This window comes from Oncorhynchus gorbuscha, linkage group LG13 (genome assembly GCF_021184085.1).
Source record: "Oncorhynchus gorbuscha isolate QuinsamMale2020 ecotype Even-year linkage group LG13, OgorEven_v1.0, whole genome shotgun sequence".
Classification (NCBI taxonomy): domain Eukaryota; kingdom Metazoa; phylum Chordata; class Actinopteri; order Salmoniformes; family Salmonidae; genus Oncorhynchus; species Oncorhynchus gorbuscha.
The window spans coordinates 93632793-93645383 of NC_060185.1; the positions used below are offsets into that span (position 1 = coordinate 93632793).

Consider the following 12591-nt stretch of genomic DNA (forward strand, 5'->3'; position numbering starts at 1 on the left):
TAACTAACCCTAACCCTGGCAGTCTAACTAACCCTGGCAGTCTAACTAACCCTGACAGTGTAACTAACCCTGGCAGTGTAACTAACCCTGGCAGTGTAACTAACCCTAACCCTGGCAGTGTAACTAACCCTGGCAGTGTAACTAACCCTAACCCTGGCAGTGTAACTAACCCTGTCAGTGTAACTAACCCTGGCAGTGTAACTGACCCTGGCAGTGTAACTAACCCTGACAGTGTAACTAACCCTGTCAGTGTAACTAACCCTGGCAGTGTAACTAACCCTAACCCTGGCAGTGTAACTAACCCTGACAGTGTAACTGACCCTGGCAGTGTAACTAACCCTGACAGTGTAACTGACCCTGGCAGTGTAACTAACCCTGGCAGTGTAACTAACCCTGACAGTGTAACTAACCCTGGCAGTGTAACTAACCCTGGCAGTGTAACTAACCCTAACCCTGTCAGTGTAACTAACCCTGTCAGTGTAACTAACCCTGGCAGTGTAACTAACCCTGGCAGTGTAACTAACCCTAACCCTGGCAGTGTAACTAACCCTGGCAGTGTAACTAACCCTAACCCTGGCAGTGTAACTAACCCTGGCATTGTAACTAACCCTGGCAGTGTAACTAACCCTGGCAGTGTAACTAACCCTGGCAGTGTAACTAACCCTAACCCTGGCAGTGTAACTAACCCTGTCAGTGTAACTAACCCTGGCAGTGTAACTAACCCTGGCAGTGTAACTAACCCTAACCCTGGCAGTGTAACTAACCCTAACCCTGACAGTGTAACTAACCCTGGCAGCGTAACTAACCCTGGCAGTGTAACTAACCCTAACCCTGGCAGTGTAACTAACCCTGACAGTGTAACTAACCCTAACCCTGGCAGTGTAACTAACCCTGGCAGTGTAACTAACTCTAACCCTGGCAGTGTAACTAACCCTGGCAGTGTAACTAACCCTAACCCTGGCAGTGTAACTAACCCTGACAGTGTAACTAACCCTGGCAGTGTAACTAACCCTGACAGTGTAACTAACCCTGGCAGTGTAACTAACCCTGGCAGTGTAACTAACCCTAACCCTGGCAGTGTAACTAACCCTAACCCTGACAGTGTAACTAACCCTGGCAGTGTAACTAACCCTGGCAGTGTAACTAACCCTAACCCTGACAGTGTAACTAACCCTAACCCTGGCAGTGTAACTAACCCTGTCAGTGTAACTAACCCTAACCCTGGCAGTGTAACTGACCCTGGCAGTGTAACTAACCCTAACCCTGGCAGTGTAACTGACCCTGGCAGTGTAACTGACCCTGGCAGTGTAACTAACCCTGACAGTGTAACTGACCCTGGCAGTGTAACTAACCCTGGCAGTGTAACTAACCCTGGCAGTGTAACTAACTCTAACCCTGGCAGTGTAACTGACCCTGGCAGTGTAACTGACCCTGGCAGTGTAACTGACCCTGGCAGTGTAACTAACCCTGGCAGTGTAACTAACCCTGGTAGTGTAATCTAGTATGTTCCCTATCACTGTTAGCTTGTGTCATCATTATCCTTTTACTAAAACATATTTGGATTCACTCTTGAATAGTTTGATGCATTTTTCGTAAATGTGCATAACATTACTAGAAATCATTCATCTGTGATTTTATTGCCTTCAAGTGTAGAATTTCACCATATATAACAGACTGACCCTATCCCCCCGGCACATAGACTACTGCAGCATAGATACTGGAGTCTGAGACGGGAGGGGTCGGGGAACACTGTGGTCTGACGACACCCCTGGACCTGGCCAACCAGGCAGGATATAACCCCACCCACTTTGCCAAAGCACAGCCCCCACACCACTAGAGGGATATCAACAGACCACCAACGTACTACCCCGAGACAAGGCTGAGTATAGACCACAAAGATCTCCCCCACCGCACGAGCCCTGGGGGGGCGCAAAACCCGGACAGGAAGATCACGTCAGTGACTCAACCCACTCAAAGTCGTGTATGGTGAAAAAAACCTGGCACGACGTGACGCACCCCCTCCTAGGGACGGCATGGAAGAGCACCATTAAGCCAGTGACTCAGCCCACGCAATAGGGTCAGAGGAAGACAATACAAGTTAGCAATGAACTCATCCCTGCTGAAACACTCTGGGTGTGGGTGAGACAGATGTATTAACAAAAAGCAGTTTTGTCAGAGTTCCCAGTCCAGGGTTCCCAGTCCAAGCCAATGACTGAAACTATTGGCTGAGAAACTTTGTTCAGGTCAAACTGAGAATTTCTGTGGTAAAATAGATGTCCTGGCTTTGATACTCTCTACAGTGGAAGTCCTCAGAAGGCTAGATGACGTGGCGATGATACTCTCTACAGTGGATGTCCTCAGAAAGCTAGATGTCCTGGTGATGATACTCTACAGTGGAAGTCCTCAGAAGGCTATATGTCCTGGTGATGATACTCTCTACAGTGGAAGTCCTCAGAAGGCTATATGTCCTGGTGATGATACTCTCTACAGTGGATGTCCTCAGAAGGCTATATGTCCTGGTGATGATACTCTACAGTAGATGTCCTCAGAATGCTATATGTCCTGGTGATGATACTCTCTACAGTAGATGTCCTCAGAAGGCTATATGTCCTGGTGATGATACTCTCTACAGTAGATGTCCTCAGAAGGCTATATGTCCTGGTGATGATACTCTCTACAGTAGATGTCCTCAGAAGGCTATATGTCCTGGTGATGATACTCTACAGTAGATGTCCTCAGAAGGCTAGATGTCCTGGTGATGATACTCTCTACAGTAGATGTCCTCAGAAGGTGAAATATCCATGTATCTAATGCCTGACCCAGGCATTAGCTTGAGGAGCTGATGCTCGTTTTCATGTCTCAGACGAGGGATGGCATTGCATTTGGGACTAATTTGAGGGATGGCATTGCATTTGGGACTAATTTGATGACCAATAAAATGTATCTCAAAAAATATATTTGTTCACATTAATTCATCTATTTTCTTTCCATATCATTACTGTATTTGTGGTAAAATAAGATTGACTATTTTCTTATTTAATGTTTTTGTGCAAAAGGTTTTATATTCCCCACGCCTATCTTGGCTCACTCCCCACGCCCCTCCCCAGAACGTTTTCCTTCACTATATATTCATGGTCGCGTCGTCCTCGGTCTTGTCTGGAGTGCGGAGGCGGACGGTATAAGGGGAAAAGGGCAAAAAATGCAGCACCTAACTTTATTCACTTTGGCGATCACCTTGATTGCAACGATTTGTTTGGCAAAGTCACCCTATCAATCAGTTCTTCAACACAGCAGGATAAGAGGCAGGCAGCATGGGTAAGGCTGCTTACTTATTCAAATGATGATGTGCCCTTAGAACGTTTTGCGCTATGGAATTTCAAGCAAACATTACTTTTATTCGTATAATCACGAAGGATGATTAATGTTTTATGTTAGAAAATATATGACTTACTACGCCTACTGATTTTTAATGGCATACTTTGTTGTGCTTCACAACTGCTTTGTAGTAAGTACAGTGAACAAGTAATTCGATGTGATGGGCAAACTCACAATTGTCTACTGTAATGTGCCGCTAAAAATAAATAAAATGCAATGAAATGAAATATTCTCTCATCTCTTTTTAGACCAAACGTGTGTGCGATGCAAAAGATACAGGGGACCGACAAGAAATATTTCACCAACTGCAAGCAATGGTACCATCGTAAGATCTGCGGCAAACCAACGTGAGTGTAATATAAACATGTTATTAACGTGCGTGTTCATTTTAAATGGTTGACAGTGAGTTGATTTATTATAACATGTTGCGTCAATTTATTTAGTATTTTAGCCTACTGGTGTAGACTATAAATCTAGTGTGGATGGATAGGATGTCCTTCATCAGAAAGGATGAGGAGCCCAAACATTTCTTTGTAATTTGTGCTGAGCAGACCACTGCCTTTATTGTTCATTTAGATAGGCAAACAATAGATTTTAAGAAGGATTTCGGAGTTTTCCACTGGTTTAAATTAGGAATTTTCATTTCGTGTGGGTTTCATAACGGAGAACTCCCAACTAAGATTGTCAAGTGAAAACATTGAACCTTCACCTCTATTCTGCTGGAAGCAGCAGGGGGTAAGGACAGAAACCAACCGATTTGGGACCTAACCATAGCATAGAGGTGCAGTAAATGACATACAGTGAGAAGGAATTGATTTTGACTTTGAGTTATGCTCTAATTAGTCCCAAACATCAGCTTGCATAAAATCTCCATATTCAAAGAGTTAAGTATGATGAAGGTGACAGTTTTAAAGAGCACATTAGTGAAATTCCTTTCTGAATCAGTAGCCCAACTATTTAAGTCGCTAACCATAATGACTCACTGTTGTAAAAGTGACATGCAGTGAGGTCTGTTTTCAATCATCTGCTGGGATTGAGGTTTCAAAACCTTGTTAAGATTGGTTCAGTTGGTAACCAGAATGTTGAAGTGGGAAATGCTTTTTCTTCATCATTTTACGAGAACTTATCCTTCGGTCGTTGGGTCCTGCCAGGACAGTCTGATGCCAGTGTAGATGAGACAGTAAGTGCGTTCGTAATGGGAGAGAACTTCTCCTTCGGTCGTTGGGTCCTGCCAGGACAGTCTGATGCCAGTGTAGATGAGACAGTAAGTGCGTTCGTAATGGGAGAGAACTTCTCCTTCGGTCGTTGGGTCCTGCCAGGACAGTCTGATGCCAGTGTAGATGAGACAGTGAGTGCGTTCGTAATGGGAGAGAACTTCTCCTTCGGTCGTTGGGTCCTGCCAGGACAGTCTGATGCCAGTGTAGATGAGACAGTGAGTGCGTTCGTAATGGGAGAGAACTTCTCCTTCGGTCGTTGGGTCCTGCCAGGACAGTCTGATGCCAGTGTAGATGAGACAGTGAGTGCGTTCGTAATGGGAGAGAACTTCTCCTTCGGTCGTTGGGTCCTGCCAGGACAGTCTGATGCCAGTGTAGATGAGACAGTGAGTGCGTTCGTAATGGGAGAGAACTTCTCCTTCGGTCGTTGGGTCCTGCCAGGACAGTCTGATGCCAGTGTAGATGAGACAGTAAGTGCGTTCGTAATGGGAGAGAACTTCTCCTTCGGTCGTTGGGTCCTGCCAGGACAGTCTGATGCCAGTGTAGATGAGACAGTAAGTGCGTTCGTATGGGAGAGAACTTCTCCTTCGGTCGTTGGGTCCTGCCAGGACAGTCTGATGCCAGTGTAGATGAGACAGTAAGAGAGAACTTCTCCTTCGGTCGTTGGGTCCTGCCAGGACAGTCTGATGCCAGTGTAGATGAGACGGTAAGTGCGTTCGTAATGGGAGAGAACTTCTCCTTCGGTCGTTGGGTCCTGCCAGGACAGTCTGATGCCAGTGTAGATGAGACAGTAAGTGTGTTCGTAATGGGAGAGAACTTCTCCTTCGGTCGTTGGGTCCTGCCAGGACAGTCTGATGCCAGTGTAGATGAGACAGTGAGTGCGTTCGTAATGGGAGAGAACTTCTCCTTCGGTCGTTGGGTCCTGCCAGGACAGTCTGATGCCAGTGTAGATGAGACAGTGAGTGCGTTCGTAATGGGAGAGAACTTCTCCTTCGGTCGTTGGGTCCTGCCAGGACAGTCTGATGCCAGTGTAGATGAGACAGTAAGTGTGTTCGTAATGGGAGAGAACTTCTCCTTCGGTCGTTGGGTCCTGCCAGGACAGTCTGATGCCAGTGTAGATGAGACAGTAAGTGCGTTCGTAATGGGAGAGAACTTCTCCTTCGGTCGTTGGGTCCTGCCAGGACAGTCTGATGCCAGTGTAGATGAGACAGTGAGTGTGTTCGTAATGGGAGAGAACTTCTCCTTCGGTCGTTGGGTCCTGCCAGGACAGTCTGATGCCAGTGTAGATGAGACAGTGAATGTGTCCCAATAGGCACCCTATTCCCTATATAGTGCACTACTTTAAACCAGAAACCTATTAATTTTGACCAGGGACCCTAGAGTTCCATTAGGGATGTATAGTCTGCTGTTATGCAAGATGTCCCAACAGTCCTGGGAGAGATAATATCTTCTGAAAATGTTAATGACTTAATGGTCCAGGTAGACTAGTGGTTAGGGTGTAGGGGCGGCAGGTAGCCTAGTGGTTAGAGTGTAGGGGCGGCAGGTAGCCTAGTGGTTAGAGTGTAGGGGCGGCAGGTAGCCTAGTGGTTAGAGTGTAGGGGCGGTAGTTAGCCTAGTGGTTAGAGCGTAGGGGCGGCAGGTAGCCTAGTGGTTAGAGTGTAGGGGCGGCAGGTAGCCTAGTGGTTAGAGCGTTGGGGCGGCAGGTAGCCTAGTGGTTAGAGTGTAGGGGCGGCAGGTAGCCTAGTGGTTAGAGTGTAGAGGAGGCAGGTAGTCTAGTGGTTAGAGTGTAGGGGCGGCAGGTAGCCTAGTGGTTAGAGTGTAGGGGCGGTAGGTAGCTTAGTGGTTCGAGCATTGGGCCAGTAACTAAAAGGTTGCTTGATCGAATCCCAGAGCTGACCAGGTAAAAATCTGTTGTTCTGACCCTAAACAAGGCAGTTAACCCGTTAACGTCATTGTAAATAAGAATTTGATCTTAACTGACTTGCCTAGTTAAATAAAATAATAAAATAATAAATGGTGAATTTGACAACAGAAAGGCACCTCCCAGCCGAAAGAGTTTGTGCATATATTATGATGACGTTTTGGACTTCGGTAAGGTATTTGTTTGGGGGGGAGGGGTTTGTTTCGAGCACACAACATTTTTTTCTTGAAGTAAGCCGAAGTCAGTAGCCAAGGTGTACACCCCTCCGTTGGTGATTCGTCAACGGTAGCGATTCTTCAATAAAGACGTTGTTGTCATTCAACGTGAGACGACTCGTTTTCAATCACATTTTTTTCATTTAGAAATACTGCACCAAAAATCTTTGATTTGATGTAAAATTGCGAAATGACTTAGGAAATGACTCGTCCATGAATCATTGTGTCATCCGCTTTGTTGCTGAGTCCTCTTCTCTTTCTGTGACGTTGACATGGACTGGAAGTACATACGTTTTAGTGTTCGTATGAGGAGATAAATAGCTGGCTTAGTTAGATAGTTAGTTTGGAGGAGAGAAATTCTGGGTTATCTAGGTAGTTAGTTTGGATGAGATAAGTAGCTGGGTTAGTTTGGGGGAGATAAATAGCTGGGTTAGTTAGGTAGTTAGTTTGGGGGAGATAAATAGCTGGGTTAGTTAGGTAGTTAGTTTGGGGGAGACAAATAGCTGGGTTAGCTAGGTAATTCGTTTTGGGGAGATAAATAGCTGGGTTAGCTAGGTAGTTAGTTTTGGGGAGATAAATAGCTGGGTTAGCTAGGTAGTTAGTTTTGGGGAGATAAATAGCTGGGTTAGCTAGGTAGTTAGTTTTGGGGAGATAAATAGCTGGGTTAGCTAGGTAGTTACACAGTAGATAATGGATACCTTGCGTCTGGATGTCATAAGGTGAATGCACCAATTTGTAAGTCGCTCTGGATAAGAGTGTCTGCTAAATGACTTAAATGTAATGTAATGTCTCTCTAATCAATCAGTCTGGGTAGTGTTAAACAGTAGATAATGGATACCTTGTGTCTCTATTCAATCAGTCCGGGTCGTGTTAAATAGCTTGACCACCTCTGAGGATAACTCAGGTTACCAACATCAATCTTCCAGATAGGCCCTGTCCTGGACCCTGGGCAGTAAAGGCACTGACAGCCTTCCACAGTAGCGGTGGTTTGATCGACGTCAATGTTAACATCCCTGCAGGGGGCAAGATGCTATTGGTTATTGCTCTGTCTAACATTCCTCTGAGATTGTGTTGTAGGTTTTGGGAAAGTCATGTGTCGACCAATGCACCATTATACTGCCTTGTCCTGCAGTGCATGGGAATGGGTGTGTTAAGAAAACAGGCATTTGCTATTTAAAATAAGTGGGTCTTGGTGTGTGAGTTGTGTGAGAGTCTGAGTGTGAGTGTGTGAGAGTCTGAGTGTGAGTGTGTGAGAGAGAGTCTGAGTGTGAGTTGTGAGTGTCTGAGTGTGAGTGTGTGCGAGAGAGAGTCTGAGTGTGAGTTGTGAGAGTCTGAGTGTGAGTGTGTGAGAGAGAGTCTGAGTGTGAGTTGTGAGTGTCTGAGTGTGAGTGTGTGAGAGAGAGTCTGAGTGTGAGTTGTGAGTGTCTGAGTGTGAGTGTGTGAGAGAGAGTCTGAGTGTGAGTTGTGAGTGTCTGAGTGTGAGTGTGTGAGAGAGAGAGTCTGAGTGTGAGTTGTGAGTGTCTGAGTGTGAGTGTGTGCGAGAGAGAGTCTGAGTGTGAGTTGTGAGAGTCTGAGTGTGAGTGTGTGAGAGAGAGTCTGAGTGTGAGTTGTGAGTGTCTGAGTGTGAGTGTGTGAGAGAGAGTCTGAGTGTGAGTTGTGAGTGTCTGAGTGTGAGTGTGTGAGAGAGAGTCTGAGTGTGAGTGTGTGAGTTGTGTGAGTGTGAGTGTGAGTTGTGTGAGAGAGAGAGTCTGAGTGTGAGTTGTGTGAGAGTCTGAGTGTGAGTTGTGAGAGACAGTCTTCTGTTCCTGGATTTTTCTTGTTATTTGATCTCCCTTGATGAGTATTGTGAAATGATCATGATGTTTCCTGTAGAATTGTTTTTACCACAAACACAAACTTGATGCCTTCGTAACGGGAGACGTTTGCTGGCGATTCAGAACAGTGTTTCTTTCATTGGAAATCTCATGAAAGTTGAAGAGGAAGTGAAACTTTGCTGTGGGCGCTGGATGTTTGGAGGAAATGATGGCTTTAGAGGGTACTGTTGAGGGACTTCCGTCCCTAAACGCACACTAATCATTCATAAGGGAGCCATGAAAAATGTACTTTTTCCATAGCAAGCCAGGCCAAACTGTGTCAATTTGAGAGGGCTGGGACTGGGAGATTGAGAGTTGCGCTCGAAAGGACAAACCTGGGCTTGTGTCAACAAAGGTTTCAAAAAGCTTTTATCAGTTTGGATTTAATTACATTTCCAGACAGAGACAGACAAGAGAGAGTTGAGTTAAAATACTATGTAGAATATTTCTAATACTTGTGTCCTTTAGCCTGTCTGTATTGCCGGATGTGCAGGAGTTTGCACTTTCGGGACTATTAGATTGGCATGTTAGGCCAGGCAAGCAAAAAACAAATCACAGAACGTAAAAAAAAAAAATAATCTAAACGGGATGCACAGATATGACATTTTTGTCCGATACTTAAAATTTGAGCTGCCTTTTAATCCAGTCCAGTTAAATAGTTGACACACACTCATGGATGCAGCGGTCTAAGGCACTGCATCTCAGTGCAAGAGGCGTCACTACAGTCCCTGGATCGAATCCAGGCTGTATCACAACCGGCGCCCACGGTCACTGTGTCTGTTTCCATCTTGTCCAGCTGTCTGTCTGTCTGTCTGTCTGTAGCCTCTCTTCCTCGGTGCCCACGGTCACTGTGTCTGTTTCCATCTTGTCCAGCTGTCTGTCTGTCTGTCTGTCTGTAGCCTCTCTTCCTCGGTGCCCACGGTCACTGTGTCTGTTTCCATCTTGTCCAGCTGTCTGTCTGTCTGTCTGTAGCCTCTCTTCCTCGGTGCCCACGGTCACTGTGTCTGTTTCCATCTTGTCCAGCTGTCTGTCTGTCTGTCTGTCTGTCTGTAGCCTCTCTTCCTCGGTGCCCACGGTCACTGTGTCTGTTTCCATCTTGTCCAGCTGTCTGTCTGTCTGTCTGTAGCCTCTCTTCCTCGGTGCCCACGGTCACTGTGTCTGTTTCCATCTTGTCCAGCTGTCTGTCTGTCTGTCTGTAGCCTCTCTTCCTCGGTGCCCACGGTCACTGTGTCTGTTTCCATCTTGTCCAGCTGTCTGTCTGTCTGTCTGTAGCCTCTCTTCCTCGGTGCCCACGGTCACTGTGTCTGTTTCCATCTTGTCCAGCTGTCTGTCTGTCTGTCTGTAGCCTCTCTTCCTCGGTGCCCACGGTCACTGTGTCTGTTTCCATCTTGTCCAGCTGTCTGTCTGTCTGTCTGTAGCCTCTCTTCCTCGGTGCCCACGGTCACTGTGTCTGTTTCCATCTTGTCCAGCTGTCTGTCTGTCTGTCTGTAGCCTCTCTTCCTCGGTGCCCACGGTCACTGTGTCTGTTTCCATCTTGTCCAGCTGTCTGTCTGTCTGTCTGTAGCCTCTCTTCCTCGGTGCCCACGGTCACTGTGTCTGTTTCCATCTTGTCCAGCTGTCTGTCTGTCTGTAGCCTCTCTTCCTCGGTGCCCACGGTCACTGTGTCTGTTTCCATCTTGTCCAGCTGTCTGTCTGTCTGTAGCCTCTCTTCCTCGGTGCCCACGGTCACTGTGTCTGTTTCCATCTTGTCCAGCTGTCTGTCTGTCTGTCTGTAGCCTCTCTTCCTCGGTGCCCACGGTCACTGTGTCTGTTTCCATCTTGTCCAGCTGTCTGTCTGTCTGTAGCCTCTCTTCCTCGGTGCCCACGGTCACTGTGTCTGTTTCCATCTTGTCCAGCTGTCTGTCTGTCTGTAGCCTCTCTTCCTCGGTGCCCACGGTCACTGTGTCTGTTTCCATCTTGTCCAGCTGTCTGTCTGTCTGTCTGTAGCCTCTCTTCCTCGGTGCCCACGGTCACTGTGTCTGTTTCCATCTTGTCCAGCTGTCTGTCTGTCTGTCTGTAGCCTCTCTTCCTCGGTGCCCACGGTCACTGTGTCTGTTTCCATCTTGTCCAGCTGTCTGTCTGTCTGTAGCCTCTCTTCCTCGGTGCCCACGGTCACTGTGTCTGTTTCCATCTTGTCCAGCTGTCTGTCTGTCTGTCTGTAGCCTCTCTTCCTCGGTGCCCACGGTCACTGTGTCTGTTTCCATCTTGTCCAGCTGTCTGTCTGTCTGTCTGTAGCCTCTCTTCCTCGGTGCCCACGGTCACTGTGTCTGTTTCCATCTTGTCCAGCTGTCTGTCTGTCTGTAGCCTCTCTTCCTCGGTGCCCACGGTCACTGTGTCTGTTTCCATCTTGTCCAGCTGTCTGTCTGTCTGTCTGTAGCCTCTCTTCCTCGGTGCCCACGGTCACTGTGTCTGTTTCCATCTTGTCCAGCTGTCTGTCTGTCTGTAGCCTCTCTTCCTCGGTGCCCACGGTCACTGTGTCTGTTTCCATCTTGTCCAGCTGTCTGTCTGTCTGTCTGTAGCCTCTCTTCCTCGGTGCCCACGGTCACTGTGTCTGTTTCCATCTTGTCCAGCTGTCTGTCTGTCTGTCTGTAGCCTCTCTTCCTCGGTGCCCACGGTCACTGTGTCTGTTTCCATCTTGTCCAGCTGTCTGTCTGTCTGTCTGTAGCCTCTCTTCCTCGGTGCCCACGGTCACTGTGTCTGTTTCCATCTTGTCCAGCTGTCTGTCTGTCTGTAGCCTCTCTTCCTCGGTGCCCACGGTCACTGTGTCTGTTTCCATCTTGTCCAGCTGTCTGTCTGTCTGTAGCCTCTCTTCCTCGGTGCCCACGGTCACTGTGTCTGTTTCCATCTTGTCCAGCTGTCTGTCTGTCTGTCTGTAGCCTCTCTTCCTCGGTGCCCACGGTCACTGTGTCTGTTTCCATCTTGTCCAGCTGTCTGTCTGTCTGTCTGTAGCCTCTCTTCCTCAGTGCCCACGGTCACTGTGTCTGTTTCCATCTTGTCCAGCTGTCTGTCTGTCTGTAGCCTCTCTTCCTCGGTGCCCACGGTCACTGTGTCTGTTTCCATCTTGTCCAGCTGTCTGTCTGTCTGTCTGTAGCCTCTCTTCCTCGGTGCCCACGGTCACTGTGTCTGTTTCCATCTTGTCCAGCTGTCTGTCTGTCTGTAGCCTCTCTTCCTCGGTGCCCACGGTCACTGTGTCTGTTTCCATCTTGTCCAGCTGTCTGTCTGTCTGTAGCCTCTCTTCCTCGGTGCCCACGGTCACTGTGTCTGTTTCCATCTTGTCCAGCTGTCTGTCTGTCTGTCTGTAGCCTCTCTTCCTCGGTGCCCACGGTCACTGTGTCTGTTTCCATCTTGTCCAGCTGTCTGTCTGTCTGTCTGTAGCCTCTCTTCCTCGGTGCCCACGGTCACTGTGTCTGTTTCCATCTTGTCCAGCTGTCTGTCTGTCTGTCTGTAGCCTCTCTTCCTCTGTGCCCACGGTCACTGTGTCTGTTTCCATCTTGTCTGTCCGTGTCTGTAACATTTCACGTAAACCCTGTTTCTTGTCTGCATCGAAGTAGCGGTCCTTGTACTTAGCAAATCAAATCAAATGTTATTGGTCACATACACATGGTTAGCAGATGTTATTGGTCACATACACATGGTTAGCAGATGTTATTGGTCACATAAACATGGTTAGCAGATGTTATTGGTCACATAAACATGGTTAGCTGATGTTATTGGTCACATACACATGGTTAGCAGATGTTATTGGTCACATACACATGGTTAGCAGATGTTATTGGTCACAGACACATGGTTAGCAGATGTTATTGGTCACATACACATGGTTAGCAGATGTTATTGGTCACATACAAATGGTTAGCAGATGTTATTGGTCACATACAAATGGTTAGCAGATGTTATTGGTCACAGACACATGGTTAGCAGATGCTATTGGTCACATACGCACGGTTAGCAGATGTTAATGCAAGTGTGGCGAA

At 47.4% G+C, this 12591-nt stretch overlaps 1 protein-coding gene across 2 annotated transcripts in view; it reads left to right on the forward strand.

Moving 5' to 3' along the window:
- Positions 1–3142: 3142 nt before the first annotated feature.
- The window catches only part of tgfbi (transforming growth factor, beta-induced), a 33378-nt gene continuing 23929 nt past the window's right edge, over positions 3143–12591 (forward strand). For both annotated transcript variants that reach the window (XM_046296172.1, XM_046296173.1), the window contains exons 1-2: positions 3143–3315; positions 3624–3722. In XM_046296172.1, coding sequence (XP_046152128.1) covers positions 3200–3315; positions 3624–3722 — 215 coding nt within the window. In that variant the 5' untranslated portion in view covers positions 3143–3199. The remainder of the gene's footprint in view (positions 3316–3623; positions 3723–12591) is intronic.